At 36.5% G+C, this 22,799-nt stretch overlaps 1 protein-coding gene across 4 annotated transcripts; it reads right to left on the reverse strand.

The window, feature by feature from the left end:
• Window positions 1–283: 283 nt before the first annotated feature.
• cacul1 (CDK2 associated cullin domain 1) lies at window positions 284–22,483 on the reverse strand. 4 transcript variants are annotated; one of them, XM_035531836.1, is made up of 10 exons: window positions 22,086–22,483; window positions 15,952–16,078; window positions 7,282–7,384; window positions 7,075–7,125; window positions 6,698–6,793; window positions 6,432–6,534; window positions 3,708–3,797; window positions 1,967–2,105; window positions 1,255–1,329; window positions 284–1,039 (listed from the first exon to the last, which is right to left on the reverse strand). In XM_035531836.1, the coding sequence occupies exons 1-9, from the start codon at window positions 22,378–22,380 to the stop codon at window positions 1,299–1,301; spliced, it is 1,035 nt and encodes a 344-aa protein (XP_035387729.1). In that variant the 5' UTR covers window positions 22,381–22,483; the 3' UTR covers window positions 284–1,039; window positions 1,255–1,298. The 4 variants fall into 4 exon arrangements, with proteins under 4 accessions (XP_035387729.1, XP_035387728.1, XP_026851355.1 ...); XM_035531835.1 differs by lacking the exon at window positions 1,255–1,329 and having other exon boundaries at window positions 294–1,039; XM_026995552.2 differs by lacking the exons at window positions 1,255–1,329; window positions 7,075–7,125 and having other exon boundaries at window positions 300–1,039.
• Window positions 22,484–22,799: the final 316 nt, after the last annotated feature.

The raw sequence follows: 22,799 nt of genomic DNA on the forward strand, positions 1-22,799 counted from the left end.
ATGGATGTTGCAATATTTGAGTTGGGGTGCCTTAATTTTAATTTGTTTTAACAAATTATTTGAGCAATTGATATACAAACTACCTGAGATGCCTAGACATCAACCTATACTTTTATACTTGCTTAGTGTCATGATTGGCCCCTCCTAGTATCCATATTTCTATGGTTTCCCTGTCTCGTGTCTTTGTTTTGCTTTACTTCCTTGAGTACTTCCTTCCTTCCCTGTCTTGTTCCCTATGTCTGGGCTCTTGCTTGTAAGCCCGTATGGAAGTCTAGCTTCTGTGTATGTGACTTAAAACCTGTATGTAGGTCTAACCACTGTTCGTGTATCAAAGCCCTTGTTTGTTATTAGTTGATCGTGTTTCCTAGCTTTCATTTATCCTAGCCTCTCACAGTTACATATGTGGAAAACCTTTTAATAAACTTTCTAGGGAAACTGCAAACAAACTAGGGAAACAAATACTGAAGAAAAACAACTGTAAAAAAATTTGAAAGTGGTCAAAACAGTTTGATTTAATTCCACTATTGTTATTTCCATTCAATTAATTGTTATTATGTGAAGATGTTTCTCTTTCAATACATCAGTTAATCACGACCTTCAACAGACCTTCATCTTATTTAGCCTACTCTAGTAGGTTATGCACCTACACAATCACAGCATTGTCAAACTATCAAATGAGCTGCTTGTACAGACCACCTATGAGGTATCTGAACAAATATTAAGTACTTGGCATTATCAAACCTCTTAAGGTAGCCATGTCAACAAGTCACTTAACTGTCATAATAGCATGCAAATGCCCAGCTGAGTAGTACACTATAAAGAATGAAAGACAGGAATCTTGGTGAATATGGAATTTGGAATAAAATGCTAATCACAAAGAAAAAATGCTCAAAAGAATATAAAAAATCAAATGGCTGTAGTCTATTTCTATGGTTTTAGTAGTCTTTAGGATCTCAATATTGAAAACTGAATTAAAGTAGCTGAACTATCTTCTTTTTGTCAAGATTCTTCACTTGATCTCTTACGTGACTGGTCACCCCTATAGAAAAAGAAAGGGCAGCACAAATTTAATCATTATTAAACAGATAAAGGTTTGGCACTGCTCTTTGACATTTCCCCCCCACCCAACAAGTGATTTACAAAAATGCAATAGAAAGATTTTTGACACAATCAAACGCTTTAAAGTAAACACATATTAGAGCATGTTAACATAAAAGTGCATAATAAAATATTTAACATTTTATCTCAAAGTACCTTAAATGTCCTATATCAGAGGAACAAGTAACAAGAATGGGCCTTTAACTGGCTGTTGTGTGGTAGAATTTTCTTCTGCAATGCAGAAGACCATGATCTGATTTCTCAATACAAGTTACAAAAATAACAATAAAACCATAATAGATAAAAAAAGGCAGGTAATTTGATGAGAACAAACAAGGAGGAGGTTTGCGGTATTTGAAATTACTCAATGATCAGTGCATTTATTACCTTTCTACTGCAGCACGATACAGATTAACAAATTAACATGTCCTGGAAATTCTGCATTTGTCTGTATATGTCAGAAGACCACCAAGGACCACCAAAATAGTTACATTTTCCATATATATTAATCTAAAGATGTCTAAAATTTAACCAAATGATGTTTTTGCTCAGTACAAATGTTAATACTTCAAAGATTCACAGCTGAGATCACAGAAAATAGATTTGCCTTAGTGAAACTCCAGTTATTGCTTTTCAATTTTATTTTATTTTCAGATTGGTTTTAAATTGTATATTGACCCCCCATATTCTATAGCTAGGAGAATTACTAGCAAACAAAAACAAAAACCTAAATAAATGATATGTTTATCAAAGAAATGTAACAGGTTTCTTTCATAAGCTTTTCCAGGATTATTCCTACCTCTAATTATGTAAAATCGTGTACTTAATGTTTTTAAATCAATTATATTTAATCATGTTATTCCATTACCTGGAGAAACCATTTAGAGAAAGCTCCATTTGCAGTTTCTGGTCTTGAGCTGCATAATGGAGGAGTTGAGACTCCAAAGCAGGAGGATGAATTTGGGGAATGAATCTAGAAAACAGGGCAGGAGCTAATGGAGCCCAGTCTGTGTGGAAAAATGGAAAAACTCCAATTGTTTATCAACTTCAAATTATTTAGTAATGCAAAACAGAATTTACTCCATAATTTTATTCTAAATATTTCTTTTTAAAGCAGACATTATTTGTTATAATAGGGATGGTTAATAAAAATTGTGTGTGAAGAGACTGGCCATTACTTCAAGCAATTAGTTATCCAGGGGAACATTCTGTAATAAAAAGTACAATAGGAGAGGCAACCATATACTTTATATATTATTTCACTTAGCTTTCTTTGCAGGAGAAGCAGATGCAAAAAGATCATGTTACAAACATTGGCATAGCATTGGCACTTGGGTTGGTTCTTTTTTTACACACAAGATTTTATGGTTTAAGTGGTTTAATACCACTTATGATACACTGACTACTTAACTCTGTAAGGTTGTGAGAAACAATTTATCTAGTAAGAGTAGACTACTATTAATATTACTTCAATTATCTAGTGAAAAATCAGAATAGCAACAAACGCAATTCTGGAAATCCTTAGTAAATTATGGGCTAAACACAAAGCATATGAACAGTAAACAGTGACGCATGCACTTCCTCTCTAGGCTACCAGTTATGTTAATCAGTTACTTTTGGTGTTACATTTTATCAGCAGATTGTATTACCTCAAATCTGTTACAATTAAGGATGAACATTACAGTAAAAATTTGATATTCAAATTGTTAGCCATTATTCAAATAATTTCAATAATAACCCCTGCAAATACCAAGGGCTCTGGCACACCAGTGCATCAAGCAACAGCCAAAAAAGTGCCACTGAACATCTTATTTTTATTATGTGAATCCATGATACAGACAACAAAAATCTATAGTAGCTTTAAATCTCTGTGGTCTGAAGAGAGCAATAAGTCTAATATGTTTAAGATAAAGAAATGCATATTTTTACCTCAGCTAACACAAGCCTATTTATAACATCTTGCTTCTCATACTTTTTGTTAAAAAGCAAGTTTGTAGTTAGCTGAGTAGTAGTAGTAGTAGTTAGCCAATACAAAGTGTGAAATTACTGAGATGTTTAAAATTGTATATCATTAAGTCTATTCCAGTTATACCAAAACTATTACAGCTTGGAGTCCTATATACATGCATACATGTATATATACATATATAAATGCTCCTGATTTCATGTAGCATTTTACAGTATTCTCACTTGTCCAAAGTGACAAAGTGTTTTGAAGTCTCTGTCCAATACATATCGTCATGTGACAATAGAAAGGCAATAGATAAGTCAGTGTTAAGAATGCCATCAAGATAAATACATGGCTAGAGTGGAAAAGAAGACTGTAAAACACAAACAAGAGTTCTTATGCATTCAGTGCCAGATGTCTTTGGAGTTCAGGAAAATCATCAAACTGAGGTTTTCCACAAGTTTTAAGATGGTTGTAACCTGTCCTCTCTGAATTAAAATGTAAGAAGCCAGTATATATAATACTTCCTTGTTTTGTGCCCCCTCTTACAGCTCTTGAAATGATTCCTATGCCTTTGTTTATAATGAAATACCCAATATAGTTTGGGAACATCTGCAAGATAAGGATATGCATTTCCACAAAGGTCTACAGAAATTCTCACCTGGTCGCAGAGCATAAAGACCTTTCACCACACTTTCCATAGTTGATGGTTTCACTTGAAATGGCATGGCATGTGCATTTTTAAGAAGAGCTATTGGAAAAGATAAAAAATGTAAAAAATCCATTTACTACTGATGTATATGATTGGTTTAATCTAGCACATTTAATTACTTAGTGAAATTAACTATGGGTGTTAGATGAAAACCTAGAGAAATTGCTTACTATTTATCCAATTCTAAAAGTATATCACATCCCCAAAAGAGTTTACATGAAATAAATAAATTAACAAAAAAAAAAACACATCTTCAAGGGATTTTTTCTTTTTTTTTTTTTCCTTCAAGTCTCCAGGAACTCCTTTGTTATCTATAATTTTCCTGTTTCATTGGGGTACACAATGAGGTTAAACATATTCAAAAATCAAGTCCTTTTGTTATCCATCAACATTGGTAACACCAAAGAGCTGTTAACAAATGAGCCAGGATGTTGTGAAAATAGCTTCTGGGCACCCAAGAAAGTCCATCAAGTGTCAGGACCATTTCCTAAAGAAGTTGCAGCTATGGGTTTGGATCAGCCCCCAGTGCAGAGCTTGCTCAGGACTGGCAGCAGGCAGATAGGAGTGCATCTGCACGCACAATGAGGCGAAGGCTTTTGGAGGATGGCTTGGTAGCAAGAAGGGCAAGAAAGAAGCCACTTATCTCCAAGAAAAACATCAAGGACAGACTGACATTCTACTACAGGAAGTATAGGGATTGGAATGCAAATGACTCGGGTAAAGTTATGTTCTCTGATGAAGCCCCATTCAGACTGTTTGGGACAGCTGGACAAATTATTGTCCATAGAAGAAAAGGTGAGTGCTACTATGAGTCCTGTGTCAAGCCAACAATGAGGCATCCTGAGACCATTCATGTGTGGGGTTGCTTTTCATCCCAGGGAGTGGGTTTGCTCAAAATTGTGCCTAAGAACACTGCCATGAATAAGGAATGGTATCCTCCAAGAGCAACTTCTCCCAACGATCCAGGAGTAATTTGGTGATGAACAATGCTTTTTCCAGCATGATGGCGCACCAATGAAATTTTGGGTCCATGGCCAGGAAACTCCCCAGATCTCAATCCCATTGAGAACCTGTGGTCAATCCTCATAAAAGAGGGTGGACAAACAAAAACACAGAAACTGTGATCAACTCCAAGCACTGATCACGCAAGAATGGGTTGCCATCAGTCAAGATTTTGCCCAGAAGCTGATATCCATCATGCCAAGGCAAATTGCAGAAGTCTTGAAAAAGAAGGGTCAACACTGTAAATATTAAGTCTTTGCTATTTTTTTTAAACTTATGAAATGCTTATAATTGTACTTCACTCTACCATATAAACATCCGACAAAAGGATCTTAAAAAATTGAGGCAATTTGTGAAAACCAAAATTTGTGTCAGTCTCAAAACTTTTGGCCACGACTGTAGAAGGCTTTAATCCAGTAAGCAGGTACTTATATTAGTTCCAAGAAATTTTATGTCAATAAAAGTATTTTAAGAATACTTAATGCAAGTGATTTATTTTAGTATGCAAGTTTGGGCCTGCAAGCTAGGGGGTGCAGTGCAATAGGAGGTTCAATATGAATATAAACTTTTCTTTGCATTAATTGAGATCTGAAAACACATTGTTTTTGTAATTTTGACCAGTTGGCATTTTCTGCAAATAAATGCTCTAAATGACAATATTATTTGTAATTTGGGAGAAATACCAGTAGTTCATGGAATAAAAGAAAAATGCTCCTTTTTTCAAACACATTCATACAAATGGTAAAGTCAGAGAAACTGCTCATTTTGCATTGGTCTGTTAATTTATTCCAAGGTTGCATTTATCCAAAATTTCAAAGGACTTTAAACAGACAAAAAAATAATAAGGTTTACATGATAATAGATATCAATGAACCATACTTATGAAATATAAAATATAATTGATATAAGCCAAAAAGGCCCAACAAATGTAAGCCTACACTGAACACTATTTCGGTAGATTTCTAAAAGTAAACATACAGATGAAATGAAACTGAAATGAAATGAAATGATGAACTTAGGGAATTCCACATGTTTTCAGTTTTGTTTTTCTTTAGATTTATGGGTTGTGCATTTCAGGTTCATTAGAAAGAAAGCAGCATTTCCAGAAGCAATACAGTCCTTTCAAAATAGATTTTTTTAAAAATCCCCACCCGCTTTTCTGCACTCATTTTTGATAGCTAAATTGATGGATAAATGGGCTAATGGATGTGAACTATACAACAGGACATTGGTATAATAATCATCAAAAAATATCTAGTATGTAGTCACATGAAGAGTGTCTTAGTCTGAAGACAAAACACATCTCAATATCATAAACATCGACCTGAACCCCACTGCTGATTCAAGAATTATGGCCCCAATTTTGAACTGACAAAGGGCATCTTGGCAATACTACCACAGACAAATTTACTGCATGTCTTTTTTATTGCAAAGTCTATGTTATTTCTGTACCTAAAGCTGCTACAGGCTTTTTTGAGACTTTTTGTAGAAATACATTTAATTTGATGTGGGTCTGAATGAGGTCTAATCAAATTAGTATGTGGATTTATTAATATATTTATTTGTTGTCCATGTCGTAAAATACGAATTGTAAAAAATGTAAAGTTTAAATAAAGGATTTAATAATAAGAAGAAAAAAGAACAACAATAATAATAACAACAAGTACTCACGTATTAAGGTGTCGACATGTTTCTCTGCAACATAATCAGAGAAAAGCTTCATCAGGTCATCCTTCAAATCTCTATTCAGCTTAGTTTCAATATAGAACTTGTTCTTGAAAAAATAAAGTGAAAAAAGTATTAAACAATTAATACACAAACATAATATACTAGTAATCAGAAGTAATAATTCTGAGGAAACTGATCATTCATCACTGATCATGCTACTATACTTATGTAAATTAAAATAACTAAATAAATAAATAGAGGCAAAGTACCATATAGATAAATACTGACACAATGCACTGATGTGCAAATGTATATTGTATGAGAGCATGGTTGAAGTTTTCAATGAGACTTTCAGGAGGACTTTCCTTTAGACAGACAGAAAAAAAGATACATTTAGATTAATCTCTAATAAACTTGTGGCATTACTTTCCATTGTTAAAGTTTCCTTATCCAGAACCCCCAACAATTCATAATTGTCAACTGTATTTTGTATTCTGCTGATATTGTCTTCTTATTGTTATTACTATAAAGTTACTGTAAAATTACTATTGTTATTATTATAAAGTAAAGAGAAATCAATAAAACAATTATACTGGTATAATTGTTTCTCAGTGGCTCAAGCTAGTAAGGTTATTAAAGCATGTACCCAATTACTGGTGCCATGTGTCACCTGGATCCAAGAGAACAGAACATACTTCTGTGTAATGTACAAAATATACATAGTTTTATTATTATGATTTATTTATAAACTGAACCCAGCTATTTTGAGAAAAGTCCATGCTAATTTGGCCACCACTGTGTAGCATACAATTTATCATCAGAACATAATTTCAGAACATAAGTTAAAACATACTTGTAGTTTTAAGGAGACTTGCTGTAAGTGAGATGTGATCTTCTGCATCAGGTCATTGTAGAGAAGTTCTGAGTGTTGCTGGCACACACACTTATAAACATGACTGATCAACAAAGAACAAAAAAACAATAAGCCTTAAATAAGTCTTTATTTATTTATTTTTTAAAAATCTTTTTTTTTTCTTGTAATGTTGAAGTTCTTTCATTGGCCACAAGACAAAAACCTGAAATGTTTTCCACAAATACAATGTTATGATTATTTCAACAAATTTACTGATTACTCTGACTTCAGTGTATTTTTTGGATATCCGTTATAGAGCCATGGAACATCGCCATTATCTGTCATTGCAGGATATCAGTTAGACTTTCAGCACTGTATGGGATCATGTTACCAACTCCTCATTAGTTATCTGCATGGTTGTTATAGGAAAAGAGTCCATTTGACTGAAAAACATAGGAACATTGCATAAATTGCCCAAAATGTGTTTTGTGTTCAAATATTTGCAGAGCTCAGCTCAAATGTAACTAAATGAGGAGGTATAATCGCGTAATAATCACAGGAATAATTAGCTTTACAATTTTTTTTAATTTTCAAACTGTATGCACCATTGTAAGGCTATGTATTAAGTATGCTAATACATAATTTGTATGCACCGTTATGTTTTAGGTACTCATAATGACTAGTAAATAGCAGGATTAATCAGATAATCCAGTGTTTGAGTCTTCATGTTCAAGTACCACAGCACATTTTAGTGTTGTCCTGCCTCCAAAACATGCATTTAAACTTGTGAAGGGCTTGCTACTCAAGGATCCAGACAGGTCATTACTGAGATTATGCCAAACCCCAAGGAAAAACAATCACATACAACTTAATTGCAATGGTACATATATGGTATAATATTAATTATCTAGCTATAAGTGAGTGTTCATAATGCAGTGCACGAGCTAGTGCAGTATGTACAAAGTGATTTTAGCATAGAAAGTTCCAGTAAGAAAAAGATGCAAAACAAACCAATAAAAACAAACAGGCTACAAAGAGTACTATCACATAAAACTATAGGAGAAATAAGGCCAATTTCAAGAGGGTTCTCAGTCTGAGGTCATGGTATTGGGGATATTTAAAAAGTGAAATAATGATATAGCGTTAATAATACACATGCGATAATATAACATCCGATTTTACTATATCAACATACCTTGGTACTCTACTAGTATGTATTAAACATGCATGCATCCGTTAGTCAATTTAGGTTATGTATGCACAACAAAAATGCCTGCTGTAGCTTTTTCATATTCAGCACTCTCTAAACTCTGCTGCTCTTTACTCAGACACTAAGCAGCTGCACAATCAAGGCATGATCGCTGGGTTCAGTTTCTCATAAAGAGGCAGCATCTTGTAAACGTTTTTTATTTTTTAAATACTGCTATATTGTGAATTATATTGTCCATGATAATTGTCTACTGAAAATCTGATATCATGATAGCCCTATCTTATGCATATATTATTAACAATACTGACCAACTTACATGTAATGTGGCCTTGATTTAGAAACGTGTCCAATTTAGTTATGTAGGTAAGCATGCATGACTAGTGGATACAGACATCACTGGAATGCTCAATGTGTCTCATAAAGCACACTTTTGTCCCCTGTGATACTAAAAACTCAATTGTATGTCTTGATGACTATAAACAGAGGGCTGTCCTGAATAATTTTTTTTGGACTCAGAATACCATTGAAGGTCTCAAACATTTTGTACTCGGCTGAGATGAATCACACTAATGTTTAAGACTTCTGTTATTCTACAGTTTTATTGCATGTTATTAAAAGCCATTTTACCTAAAAATAGTTTTATAGTTATTTATCACTTTGATATGTTTTGTGAGAATCCAAAACTAGAATACTCTTACATTTTTCTGACAACTCACAAATCACTCAAATGCAATTAGTATTTTCAACAACTACAGACAATATAAAGGGTATTTAAAAAAAACAAAACAACAACAACAAAAAAAAAAAAAGTGAAAATTAAATGAATGAACCAGGGGTATTTGGTGCCCCGAATGATTTATTTTCCATCTGAGGCTTATTAAAACAGTGTTTTAGCACTATCGACACTTTAAAAGTTATGCTACAGTATATGCCTAGCCCAGACCCCTCCCCTAAGAGAGGGGGCTGCTGATATCCTTTCATTCATCCCTCCATCCTCCCATAGGGAACCAATGATTTTATATCCAAACTTAATTTTTAAGATAGAACAATCAAATCTGGTAAAGAGATTCAACAGCTGAGCCCATGTACAAAACTGCATTTCATACTCTGTACTCATCTGTCAACCCCTTCTGTCCATTCAATATGTTGGGTGCCTGAGCCAATATGGTACAGTGGATATGAAAACTCTACACACCACTAATACAATGCTAGGTTTTTGTGATATAAAAAAATGAGACCAAGATAAATAATTTCTGAACTTTTTCCACCTTTAATGGTGATTTGTAAAATCTGTAGAATTCAACTGAAAAACAAACTGTTCTTTTGGGGGGTGGAACTTACAACAACATGGTTGCATAAACATGCACACTCTTAAACTAATACTTTTTTGAAGCACCTTTTGATTTTGAGACAGCATTCAGACTTTTTGGGTAAAGACACATCTTGACTTTGACAACTCTTCCTTGCAAAAGTGCTTCAAATCTGTCATATTGTGAGGGCATCTCCTGTGCCCAGTCCTCTTCAGGTCACCCCAAAGATTGTCAATTGGATCCAGTCCTCAGCTCAGGCTGGGCCAATCCAAAACTTGGATTTTCCAATATATCTGACTGATATTTGGAAGTGTTCATAATTTCATGACTAAAGACTCAATTCCAACTGATGAAAAACAACCCCTAAGCATAATTCTGCTACCACCACGGTTCATTGGGGTTATGTTGGGTTCTTTTTGGCGATGTGCAGTGTTGTTTTTGCACCAAACATACCTTTCGGAATTATGGCAAAAAAGTTCAACCTTGGTCTCATCAGACCATAACATTTTCCCATATGCTTTTAGCAGATTTGATGTACGTTAGTGCAAAATCTAGGCCAGATATATGAAGAATATGGGACAATTGTTGTACAGTACTCCTTTAATAAAGCTGTACGCTTCTTGACAGCCTTCCAGAAGAGCAATTTTCTTCCTGTGTATTCTTCAGTTTTGGAGAAATGTCCAGTTCTTGGTAAAGTCACTGTTGTGCCATATTTTATCCTCTTACCCTTGACTGTCTTCACTGTGTTCTATGGTTTATCTAATGCCTTGTACTGGTCTATACCTTTCAACAATGAGATCCATTTCACGCTTTGTAAGTTCTTTGTGGTCCATAGCTTTGCAAGATAACACTACATAAATATCAGAGAGACTCCTACTATCCCACTGGGATTGTGGGATTGATCACTTGGACTTGGGTGGGAGTATGCTTGGTGCGTTTGTTGCTGCTGCTTCTCACCAGATCTTTTACTTTTTGCTGCGATTTTTCTTTCAGTGATCATAATTTGATTACTTTTTTTGTTTTGTTTTTTTGGGTTTAAGTCCTTACCTGCCTTCCTGCTGCGAGCTCTCTCCCCACTAACCTTCACTTTGGCTGCTTCTTTATTGGGTGAGTTTTTAACTGCTCTTTAAAGTTGTTGGCTGCCAGCACTTGGATATGTTTGGTTGCAATGTGTGTCCTTGCTGTTCCTGGGACTAATAAACTTAACTTTGCATTATTCAACTGTTGCTCCCTCACTGATAAAGCCTCCATATGCCACGATCTCATTGTTCAAATCAAATTTTATTTATTTTTGCTTACTGACACTTAGCAGCAATCTGAGGACTACTTATATCTCAATTTACTAACACCCAGTAGCCATAATTATTCGGCTAAGCCCAGAACCGAGGGAAAAGGTGGTGGTTACTCCACTGCTCCCTTCATTGGCTCCCTGCAGCTGCACGCATCACATTTAAAACCTTGCTGCTTGCCTACAAAGCCAAAAATGGACCAGCCCCTTCATACATGTGGTCAGTGGTCAAAGCCCGATCTGTACCTTGAGTACTTCGAACCTCAAGTGCGGCTCGGCTTGAAATACCGTGCTTCAGGCCTCATGGAAGACAAGCATTGAGACTAATTTCTGTCCTGGCTCCAAGATGGTGGAATGAAATCCCACTTGCTGTCCAGACAGCAGAATCCCGTGCAGTCTTCAAACGCAGACTGAAGACCCATCTATTTGCGGAATATTTAAAGGACGACTGACACTGCTCCCATATTGACTGACTCCCATATTGACTAAATTAGTACTTATTGTAGGGTATTGTTCATGTTGTTTAACAAACTCTAGCACTTATTGTTTAGAGCAATTTTCATTGTTTAAGACCTTATGTATTTTGTACTTCTAGGTATCAGCATTCATCCCTGTATTCTACAGTATTCTAGTTCATCGGTATGTTTGATTCTAACATACTGTACTGTAGGATATATTCTATAAGTAAATGACAAAGCACTTTTGTAAGTCACTCTAAATAAGAGCGTCTGCTAAATGACAAATGTAAATGGTCTGGCTGCTGTCTACAAGGTTTCTGTCTTTATCTTTCATGAGTTTTCTTCATTTGAATATTTGGTATGTTTTTGGTAACCGTTTTTGTTCATCTACAGACCACCCAGAACATCCTCAGACTTTCTGTCAGAATTCAGTGAACTTCTCACTCTGGCCAGTGCAATATTTTCAGCGATGGTTGTGCTAGGGGACTTTAATATCTATGTGAACAATGATTGCTCATTTTCAGTTCCTATCTGTGCTTGACTATTTTTCTCTGACAACACGTCGATTTTCCTACACACTCATGGTCACACATTATGCTATAATATGTTATAATATGCTCCTCTGCTTTAGATATTACCTCTGATACTGGATTGCTTGTTGGTATCTCTGATCATAAACTTATTGAAGCCACTTCTAGCATCTCAGTCACTCGACCAAATCTCTCATCTCTTTCCATAATATCAAAGCTGTTGACCTTCTCACTTTCTCTCTACCACCTCCTGTTTTACTCTTCTGTATCCAAGATCTTAAACAGTGGATGGACATAAACCTCTTAAAACTGAATTCTGATAAAACGGAATTTCTACTTATTGGCCCGAAGTCCAAAATATCAAAATTGTCCAATCTTAAATCTGGACAGTCCCTGAACGCATTCAGTTCAAAATCCTCCTCCTTACATACAAAGCTCTGCACAGTCTAGCATCCCCCTATCTAGCTCAACTTTTACACCCTTACACTTCGGTCCTCTAATGCAGGTCTCCTCTCCATCCCCAAGTTTAGACTGGTGTCTGTAGGAGGCAGAGCCTTTAGTGTCATGGCCCCAAAACTATGGAATACTTTTCCTCAATCTCTCCATCTCTGCTCCACACTCTCCTCCTTCAAATCTCAACTTAAAACATACCTCTTTTCTTATCCGTATTTTTTAAATTATTGTGTTGTCAAATTGTGTACATTTTTTATTTTTTAACCATCATTGTAAAATGACCTTGTGTCTGTGAAAAAAACTATATAAATTGAACATATTATATAATTATTATTACTAAAATAGCTTCTCTATGCGGTTAGACAGAATCACTTTAATTAATGGCAGGTTTGTACTCACTACTATTTACTACTATTTGAATGCAAAAGATGATTTCTGTCTTTAAAATGTCCTTGAGTTTGAGAAAGGTGCTATATAAATTTTCTTTTTATTCTCCCCCTCTAAATGATTTGTTTGTTTTTCAACTGAATTGCACAGATTATAGGTCAGATTAACTGAACGTGAATTCATCAAGTGCAGTAAAAGATGCAGCCCGGATTTGGGCAAAATATCCAAAATGTGAGACTAAACTGAAGTTTCTAAGATAAAAGGTATTCTGGTTTTGGCTATAGAAAATGCGGCCACTTACTTGTTCAGATAATATTCTAAACTTAAAAGATGTGTGTGCACATCAAATATGATCCTTCATCTTTGTGTCATGTTGGCCCCTCCTAGCATCCTTTTTGTCACATGGTTACCCTGTCTCATGTACATGTTTTGCTTCTGTGTTTTGTTTTTCTCTGCCCTTCATTTGTAGCACCTGTGTCTAGTTAACTCTTATTAGTTCATGTATTTAAACCTTGCCTTGTTTGCCTGTTTGTTGGCTGGTTAGCTGTTTGTTAATGCTAGCCATTTGTTAATTCTAGCTGCTGCTTGTCATTGGGTGCTTTTGTTTGTTTATTATGATTTCCTGGACTCTCCATGATGGACTGTGATTATGGATTTGCCCTTAATACATCTCGCTCTTCTCATCGTATGCATCGAATGCCCATGCCCCTGGACCTCCTGCACTCACCTGTCACCTCCACACCCTTAGATCTGCCTCTTCATAGGCTTCATGTTCCCTGCCCGTTCCGCCCCTGTCTGTGTCTCTCCTGTGGCCTCCGCCCCATGGTTCCCACCCATCCCACTCTGGCCTCTGTCTCCTGTTCCCTGTGGGCCTCCCCTGTCTACGTTGTTGCCTGCTCCTGCTGCCCCATTTTGTTTGCCTTCTCCAGTGCCTGGTTTTGTTTTTGCCCCTGTTGTGTTGTCTGTCCCTGTGCCCATTCCAGTGCCTGTTGCGGTTCCTGTGTCTCCCTTTGTTTCTGTCCCTGCACCCATGTCCGTTTTTGTTCCTGTTCCCTTGTCCCTGCCCTGGTCCATGTTGTGTTGTGGTGTGGTTTTCCTCATCATTTTGTGCCTCCTGTCATCCCATATCACTTGTCTTTTGTTGTCTCTCCTCTTCCTCCCTCCGGGCACTTTTGTCATCCTCTTGTTCTTGTGCTGCTCTGTCTGCTCCTGTCCCCCTGGTTTCTGTATCTGTTCCCCCCTGTTTCTGTGTTGTTTCCCACAGCTGTTCCCTTGTCTGCTCCTGTTGAATCTCTAGTCTCTGTGTCTTCTTTCTCTTCTGCTCTTCTGTCTTTGTTTCCTTTACCTGTCTGTGTCCTTACTGCTTCTGTTTTGGCCTCTGGGTCTGCTCCAGGTCCTGCTCCTGGTCTGCTCCTGCTCCAGGTCCTGCTCTCTTGCCCGTTGTTCCTTTCGGTGTCTTTTCTTAGTTGTTTTTGGTCTGTTTTGTTTTTGGTTGTTTTTGTGTGCCTCGGTGCTGCGTACTTTGGGGAGGGGGTTGGGTCGGGTACTGTCACGTTTGGCCCCTCCTAGCATCCTTACGGTCATGGCATTTGTTTAGCCACTGTTTGTCATCATCTGCTTTTATTAAATCTCACACTTCTCAGCATATGCATCTGCCTCCTAATCATTTCACATTACACTTTGCATGCAAATATGGTCTTTCATCTTTGCCTTTCCTTTACTAGCTGATAAAGAGCTTCTCATCACTGATTCACATTCAGAAAAGAAGAAGTTGCTCTTGGAGGATATTCTGATACCATTCCTTATTCATGGCAGTGTTCTCATGCAAAATTTTTAGCAAACCCACTCCCTTGGATGAGAAGCAATCCCACATACAAATTGTCTCAGGATGTATCACCGTTCGGATGGTGACACATGGTTGTGCTCACCTTTTCTTTTCCGGACAATCATTTCTCCAGATGTCCCAAACAGTCCGAAGGGGGCTTCATCGGAGCAAATAACCTTACCCCAGTCCTCTGCATTCCAATCCGTATACTTCCTGCACAATGTCAGTCTGTCCTTGATGTTTTTCTTGGAGAGAAGTGGATTCTTTGCTGCCCTTCTTGATACCAAGCCATCCTCCAAAAGCCTTCGCTTCACTGTGCATCCAGATGCATTCACACCTGCCTTCTGCCATTACTGAGCAAGCTCTACACTGGTGGTGACCAGATCACATTTGCTTGACTTTCTAGGGCTCCCTGAAGCCTTCTTCACTGCAATTCAACCTCTCTCCTTGAAGTTCTTGATTCGATAAATGGTTGATTTAGGTGCTCTTACAAGCAGCAATGTCCTTCCCTGTGAAGCCCTTTTGATGCAATGCAATGAAGTCTGCACGTGTTTCCTTGGAGGTAACTATGGTCAACAGAAGAAAACTTCAAGCACCACCACCCTTTTAAAGAAACCAGTCTGCTCTTCTAATAAGCATGACAGTGCTATCAGCTGCCTTGTCCTCATTAACACGTTCTCCTGAGCTAACGAGAACATCACTGAAATGATATTAGCAGGCCATTTTGTGGCAGGGCTGAAATGCAGTGGCTGGAATGCAGTAATTTTTGTGATTAAGTTCATTTTCATGACAAGGAATGACTTGCAATTAATTGCGATTCATCTGAACACTTCACAATCAAGAGTCAATGCAAATTGCCAGCATACAACTGAAGCTTCAAAGCTTTGAGAAAACCAAAATTTTGTGCTAGTCTCAAAACTTTTGGCCACGACTGCACATAAATAGTGCCAGTCATAGTGTGTCTACCAATGTTACAAGTGTGTTTTGTTCTAATAACATAGGTCTGCTTGTTCCTGCTATGCTGTTGTAGAATGTAGCTAAAATAGCATTCAGGTTAAAGTTTGATTTTTTGACAGACGTATTCATGTGACACAATGTATATAATGCACTGCAACTAGGTTGTATGTGAAATATTTTTTTCCCAACAGAAAGAAAAGAGGAAACACAGTAATAAACATCATATGTATATTCCAACTATAAACCACCAACCTATATATCTGCTCATAGGAGATGGAGATGTGGTCCATTGGACTTTGTGTCAGCAAATGTTCAATGGCTCTCTCAAGTTTAGGCCAGTGGGCTTTCTTGTAGTCCTCTACTGTTATTACATTCATTACTGTGTCAAAACATAATATACATCACGTTAAAAACATGAGACAAACAATTTACTAACAAATTTAAAACACTTTTTCATTCAAGAAATGACGACATTACCATCAGTAATATATCAGTAATAATAAATGTAGCCCCTTTGATGTACCTAGAGGGGCATTTTTTGGCTTTACATGTGGTTAAAACGCATTAGTGGCAAAATAATTTTCAAAGCAGTCACCTGGATTCACCATGTCAGTATATTTAATTTTTTTATAAGAATGGCGTGTGCCTAATAGTTTTTATAGTCCAAATCCTATTTCCAGAATACAATGGGACACTTTATAAAAATGCAATAACTAAAAATTGTAATTTGTTAAATTAGGTTATAATCAAGAAAACCTGTCTACAGGCTGGGCAGAATGAGTAATCCCTAGGATTTTTGTACAACTACATTCTAGGTAATAAAAAGCATGGCTTTTTCAGGCAGCAGTACCTTGCATTTAGCCAACTCAGAAACAAAACCTGCTCAAAATGTGGTGTATTCTTCATGAAATTATCAACGGTAACAAATTAAGAGGAAAGGGAACATGTTAAGTAGGAAAAAAGGTTCGAGGAAGGTCTCACAAAAGATAAAGACTACACACAGTGTAATAAAGTGAAATAGAGCGAACAGTGACAGGCATATAATAATACTGGTATAGAAGGGGATAAAGTCAACAGTGACAGCAATATACTATGCATTTATGTACTGGCCAGGAAATACCATTATTGATACTTAAGACATGGAACAAAACGTCCAGCAATTGTAACTGCAGGTTTAATAACTAGAATATTTTTACTGTAAATGTTATGAATATAAATGTATTTAACATGATTACCATCACCATCAATCATTATTATATACAATTTGTGACACCCAATAACTAACTAAAATACATAACTAAAACAGTGTGTCAACAGAGAAAGGTTTTAAACATAAGCAATAAAATGTATTTAAGTGTTACAAAAATGATTACATAGATTTTCTTTTTCATAAAAAGCAACATTTAAAAATCTCATATAAACTAGATTGTTTTCGAATGAGACACGCGTGTTTTATAAGGTTTCAAAGTTGTGTGGCAACTTTGTCATTGCTGTCAGGCGTGCATTAAAATGAAAAAGCCTTGCCACATTTCAGCTCTGCAGAATATATCAGTGTCAAACAGGGTCTGGTATGTTTTATATATTAATATTTATGTAGTAATAAAGGTCTATTATTTCTAATAAAGCAGACATCTTAAATGCAGCTTGACAATATATATTGCCTTTATGGATAGCTATTTATTAGCCCAGCAAGATTTAGGGGATAGGGGTAGGTTTAGGTTGGAGTAAGAGGTCAGGATTATGGGTATGGTTAGGGTTGAGGGAACATAGAGGAGAAACAACATAAGGCTGAGGATACATAGGTCTCAAGGAAACAGGCAGAAGGAACACAGGCCAACTCGCCTCTAGGATAGTATAGGGTATTATGATAAAAGATATTCAAACTTGGATAATGAAAACATCTAGGTAGAGCTCTATTATCAATTTTTATTATTTTTATTTGTAAGATAGTGGTTAGGGAAATCCTCTCATTGGAAAAGGATAGGAAAAAGAATGGAGAGTACTAAATGAAGTGTAGGGGAGAAAGAATCAGTCCATGATCAGATTTAAAAGAGGAATTTCTAACACAGGAGGGACAAGGATCCATCTCGTGACTTGAATGAGACACCACACATCCTCAATGGCAAATTCCCCACCAGCCAAATAGACATGAACCAAAAGTACCCCACATCTAAATTCAGACTCCGCTACCCCACAATCAACTGTCCCTCAACCAAAATACCCTTCCATGTCCAAATGCCCTTCAACAGCAACTATGCCTATCAGCCTAAGATCCTGCAACCATAATTATTCAGACAGCTGAATAACCCCTCAACTTCAACTACCCCACAGCCAATTGCCCCTCAACCAAAATACCCATGAACAGCCAAGTGACCTTCAATGGCATCTACCCCATCAGTCAAATAACCTTCAAGTACAACTTAACCCAGAGCTAAATACCCTCAACCAAAATGATCTCAATCAGTCAAATACCCCTCCTACTCCACAGCCAAATGCCTTTCAACAACCTCATCAGGAAAACTGCCCCCAAACACGACTCCATAGCAATTTCCCCTCAACCAAAATTAACATCCACAGTCAACAACCACCACCATTAGTCTGATACCTTTTACCACAGTTTCCCCTACATCTAAATAATCCCCCAGATTCAACTATCCCAAACTATCTTTTGCAAAGCATGCATCACTGGCTATAACATGCCTTTCAACATGCCTTTTTTCAATAAAAAGGATATAAAAAATAACTTCTTCACTGTTAGTTGTTTTAATACTATAACTGATTCTAAGTAACAAATAATTAAAATGACTATAATTCCAATCATGTGACACCACTGCCAAACATGTAAACCCTGTCAATGTCACCACCGCCAGATTAATATTTTGTTTATTTTTATTAAGATATTTCATATTTGTCAAGGAATTGTAGGTCATAAGTAAAAAAAAATGTAAGCTGTCTCCTAATAACAACATGTTTTTAAATCTTAAAAACATATTGATTACAGGTAAAGTCAAAATTAAAATTGCACTGCATATTACATTTTAACCATAGATAGAAACCTTTATAATATTTATATTGTGCATTTACAACAACTGGGTATCTTTCATTCTTGGTGAAAATCAGAGGTTACTTCTAAAGCTAGTATGATGTAGGTAAAAATTAATTTGTTTTTGGTGTCTGGTGGTGTTAATGTTAACAAAATATGAGTAACACCTAGTTAATAGGCACATTTTGATGAAAAAATGTTGGGCAATTTTATTTTCCAATGTTGCATCATGTTTTGTCCCACTTCAAAAGAATCACTGCCATGTACCCTGCTTCAAATTATTATTTTTTCCAGTTAATGATAAGATTAACATAAGCATGTTTGTGTTTGTAGCTCAACATATATTCAGTGATTAAATGTGTCATCAGTACACTTATTAATCACTTTAACAGATAATATGAAGTCTGATCACAAAATGTCTATGTAGGACATGAGGTATGAGGGGACTGGATATAGCATATTTGGAAGTTGCATGCTGTGCTTCTTAGTGGTTTCAACTTTCACTGCACATATCCACAGATTGTGAGTTTATCATGTATCACGACAGGTGTTGTGGTTAAAACAACCTGAAGAAGCTCCACCTTATGTCAATGTTTACATCCCAGCATTACTTTATACAAAGAGAACTAATGCTCATACTATTCATATCTCGCCCCCCATGTGATCTGTACTTAAAAGAAGACAAAAAATGCCAGATTCATAAAACCTCTTGGTAACCATGCAAAATATGCAATATGTTATTTAATTTCTGTTCATAAAGTCACTGTGGAGATAATTAGCACACCAGTATCATCTTGCTGCCGTGGTAAATTCACGTGTGCTCAAGCTGAAAGCCAAATAATAATAATAATAATAATAAACAAGCATGTAAATCAAGCCATGCATATTCAAGACCCAAAACAAGAGACAGGTGACTGAAAACTGCCAATTGCATAAAAATGTAATGCATTTGTAACTTTCATCAAGATAAGAACTGCATGTTTCCAGTGAGTTAGAGTCCATTGCCAATGAAGAATGAAGAGTACCAGGACTTCATGGCATTAAAATGTTGGCATGTGTGTTAGATACAAGTCTTGGTATTTGCACTGATATTCATCTAAATTATTATTTTAAATCATGGCAGAGCAACAAAATTTTCCTCTCTCCTCCTGTAATGATTAGCCACCCTCCTAGCGTCCCTGTTTTAATATTTCCCTGTCGTGTCTTTGTTTTCCTTTACTTCCCCTGTTCCGTTCCTTGGTTTTGTTTCCTCCGCCCCTCATCTGTTCCTTAGATCCAGTCCGTGTTTTGGTTGTCGCAGTTATGTTCACCTACGTCTGATTAATCCTTAATTGTTCTGGTTATTCAAGCCCTGTGTTTTGTCTTCTAGTTTGTCGGTTATTTTGGTAAGTTACGTTCTTCCCGTCAGATTCATATTATGCTCGTTGTACTGTCGTCATCATTGCTTTTCCGTTTGGCCCGTTAGTATATTACTTACCCTCCATGTTTTCCCCTTGCCTCTGTTTATTTTGCCGTTCGTGTTTGTATTTCCCTCGTTAATAAACGCCTTGTGCATTTGCGTTCTGCCTCTTGCCTCGTTCCTGCTGGGATCGTAACACCTCCATATTTATTCTTTCTTCCTCATTGCTACATGTAAAATCACACTCATAGGATGAGTCCTTTTCTACAGTTCAGTTAGTGAAATTTCTGCCCTGGTAAACTGCAAGGGTTATTATTGTGAAATTTAAGCAGCTAGGAACAACAACGGCCAAGTCGTGAAGTGGTAGAGCATGCTAACTCACACAGCGAGGCCACCTTGTGTGCACAGTATATTAAAATCACCTATCTTTTGTTGCATCACTCACTACAGAGTTCCAAACTGCCTCTGGATGCAACGTTAGCAATGTACATGATCTTCATGGAATGGACCTCCATTCCTGAGTAGCTGCACAAAAGTCAATATTTGTAATTGTGAGGCGTGGCTTGACTATAGCACAGTGGAAACCTGTTCTCTGGAATGATGAATCACACTTCACTATCTTTGTCTAATATACTAATCTGGATGTAATGGATGCCAGGAGAATGCTACCTACAGCAGTACAGAGGATCAACCATAAAGTTTTGTTGTGGAGGGATAATCTAAGGCAATTTTAGGGTTTGAGCTAGGCCTCTTGGTTTCAGTGAATCTTAATGTTACATCAAACAAAGTATTTTAGAAAATTATATGCTACCAAATTTGTGGAAACAGTTTGGGGGAGGCCTTTTCCTGTCTAAGCATGACTGTGTCCCAGAGGACACAGCGAGGTCCATAAAGACATGGTGTGATGAGTTTGGGGTGGAGGAACTCACCCCTGACCACAACTACACTGAAAACCTTTGATGAATTGGAATGTGAATAGCATGTTTTTATCAAACATCAGTGCTACACCTCACAAATGGTCTTTTGACTGAATGGGCACAAATTCCCATTCCACAACCCTAAATCTTGTGGAAAGCCTTCCCTGAAATTTGGACTGCAAGGGGACCAACTCAATATTAATGACCAGTTTTGGAATGGGGTGGCCAACAAGCTATCTTCCACAGGTCTCCACATACTTTTGGACATAGAGTTTATTATGTACTACATGAAATGCATCAACTGTGATTCACATCTAGTAGTTGTCATCTGTATTTAAGCAGTAGTTGGGTGTGTGTGTGTATATTTTATATATATATATATATATATATATATATATATATATATATATATATATATATATATATATATATATATACACATACATACACACACACACACACACACACACACACACACACACACACATACATACATACATACATACATATATACACACACACACACACACACACACACGGGGTGACAAATTACATACACAAACTGGTTGCGGGAAATAAGACAGAACTGTTAAGTCTTCATTTAAAAATACAATTTTCGACTCGCATCTGCGCTGAAAAATGGTGTGGGGATGCAACAGCAATTTTGGAACAACGCAGGGATTAAAATATCCTCACGTTAGCGAATTTCAAAAATCACACTTTATCCACTGCAGTGCATGGGGCCTTTATTCCTTGCCACGAAATATGTAGCTAGCTGAACGAAAACGGGAGAGTTAATTAAAAATCACTAAACTGAAAATAGAGTCAGTTTTATCTATTTCTTTACAGTTTAAAATAAGTAACATTTTTGACGACTATATTTTGTAAATGACCTTATACGATACATTAAAAATGAACTAAATAGCTAAAATTAATGATTTCCCTTAAAGTCAAAATGATTAATGAATTGCATTGAAACATCTTCACAAAAGTAATGCAAACAACTAACACGAAGATTTAGACTTACGAAAGTTTGAGGGCGAGTTAAAACTCAGTCTTCCGGCATTAGACGTGGATACACCGTAACTGTCACACTCGCTGGCCTCGCTGCTTGAATCTGATTCGTACATGGGCTCTGTCATTGAGTATTTATCAAAGACCTCCTCTGCAGAAACACGTAGGCCTACACCGAAAACAGGTGGGCAACAATGGGTCTCTCCAGCCATATGCGACCTACAATTTGAGTAATAGGCATTCCCTTGGGTTTCACGACAGTTGTGATTGTGGTCATCGTTTACTTCTAAACACCCAGCTTCCTCCATTTCCTTGACTAGGCACAATGCGTATTCAAATTTAATTTTGACTTCAACTGCACCTAAATTAAGACATGTTTTCAAAATTGTACGTCCATATTGTTGCCGTGAAGCCTGCTGCAACATTGATATCCGTAAAATCATACGCTTTAAGAGATAGTACAAATTAAAAGTCACGCGCTTGCCAAACTGGCTCTAAGTACAGCGTTTATTTGAACAGGATTAAAAGGGCAAATACTGCAATAGAATCACATTGGAAAATATGTTAAATTCTTAATTCAAACATGACGGCCGGATTTTTCTGTCTTGGAAAAAAAAACCTCACAAACTAAATGAAACCTAAATAATGCAACTTGTCAAATAATGTAAAAATAATAAAGATTAGAGAGCCATAATTAAAATTAAAGGCTACTTACTATAACACAAGC

Source organism: Electrophorus electricus, chromosome 11 (genome assembly GCF_013358815.1).
Source record: "Electrophorus electricus isolate fEleEle1 chromosome 11, fEleEle1.pri, whole genome shotgun sequence".
NCBI classification, from domain to species: domain Eukaryota; kingdom Metazoa; phylum Chordata; class Actinopteri; order Gymnotiformes; family Gymnotidae; genus Electrophorus; species Electrophorus electricus.

Bases quoted from the DNA above. Each gene is read 5' to 3' on its own strand.
- cacul1 (XM_035531835.1), bottom strand. From the start codon at position 22,380: ATGGAGGAAGCTGGGTGTTTAGAAGTAAACGATGACCACAATCACAAC. The intron at 7,385-15,951 runs GTTGGTGGTTTA...TTTGTTGATCAG, and splicing joins TCCTATGAGCAGATATATAG to TCATGTTTATAAGTGTGTGT. The intron at 7,126-7,281 runs GTATGTTTTAAC...TACATTACACAG, and splicing joins AAGTCTCCTTAAAACTACAA to AAGTATGTTCTGTTCTCTTG.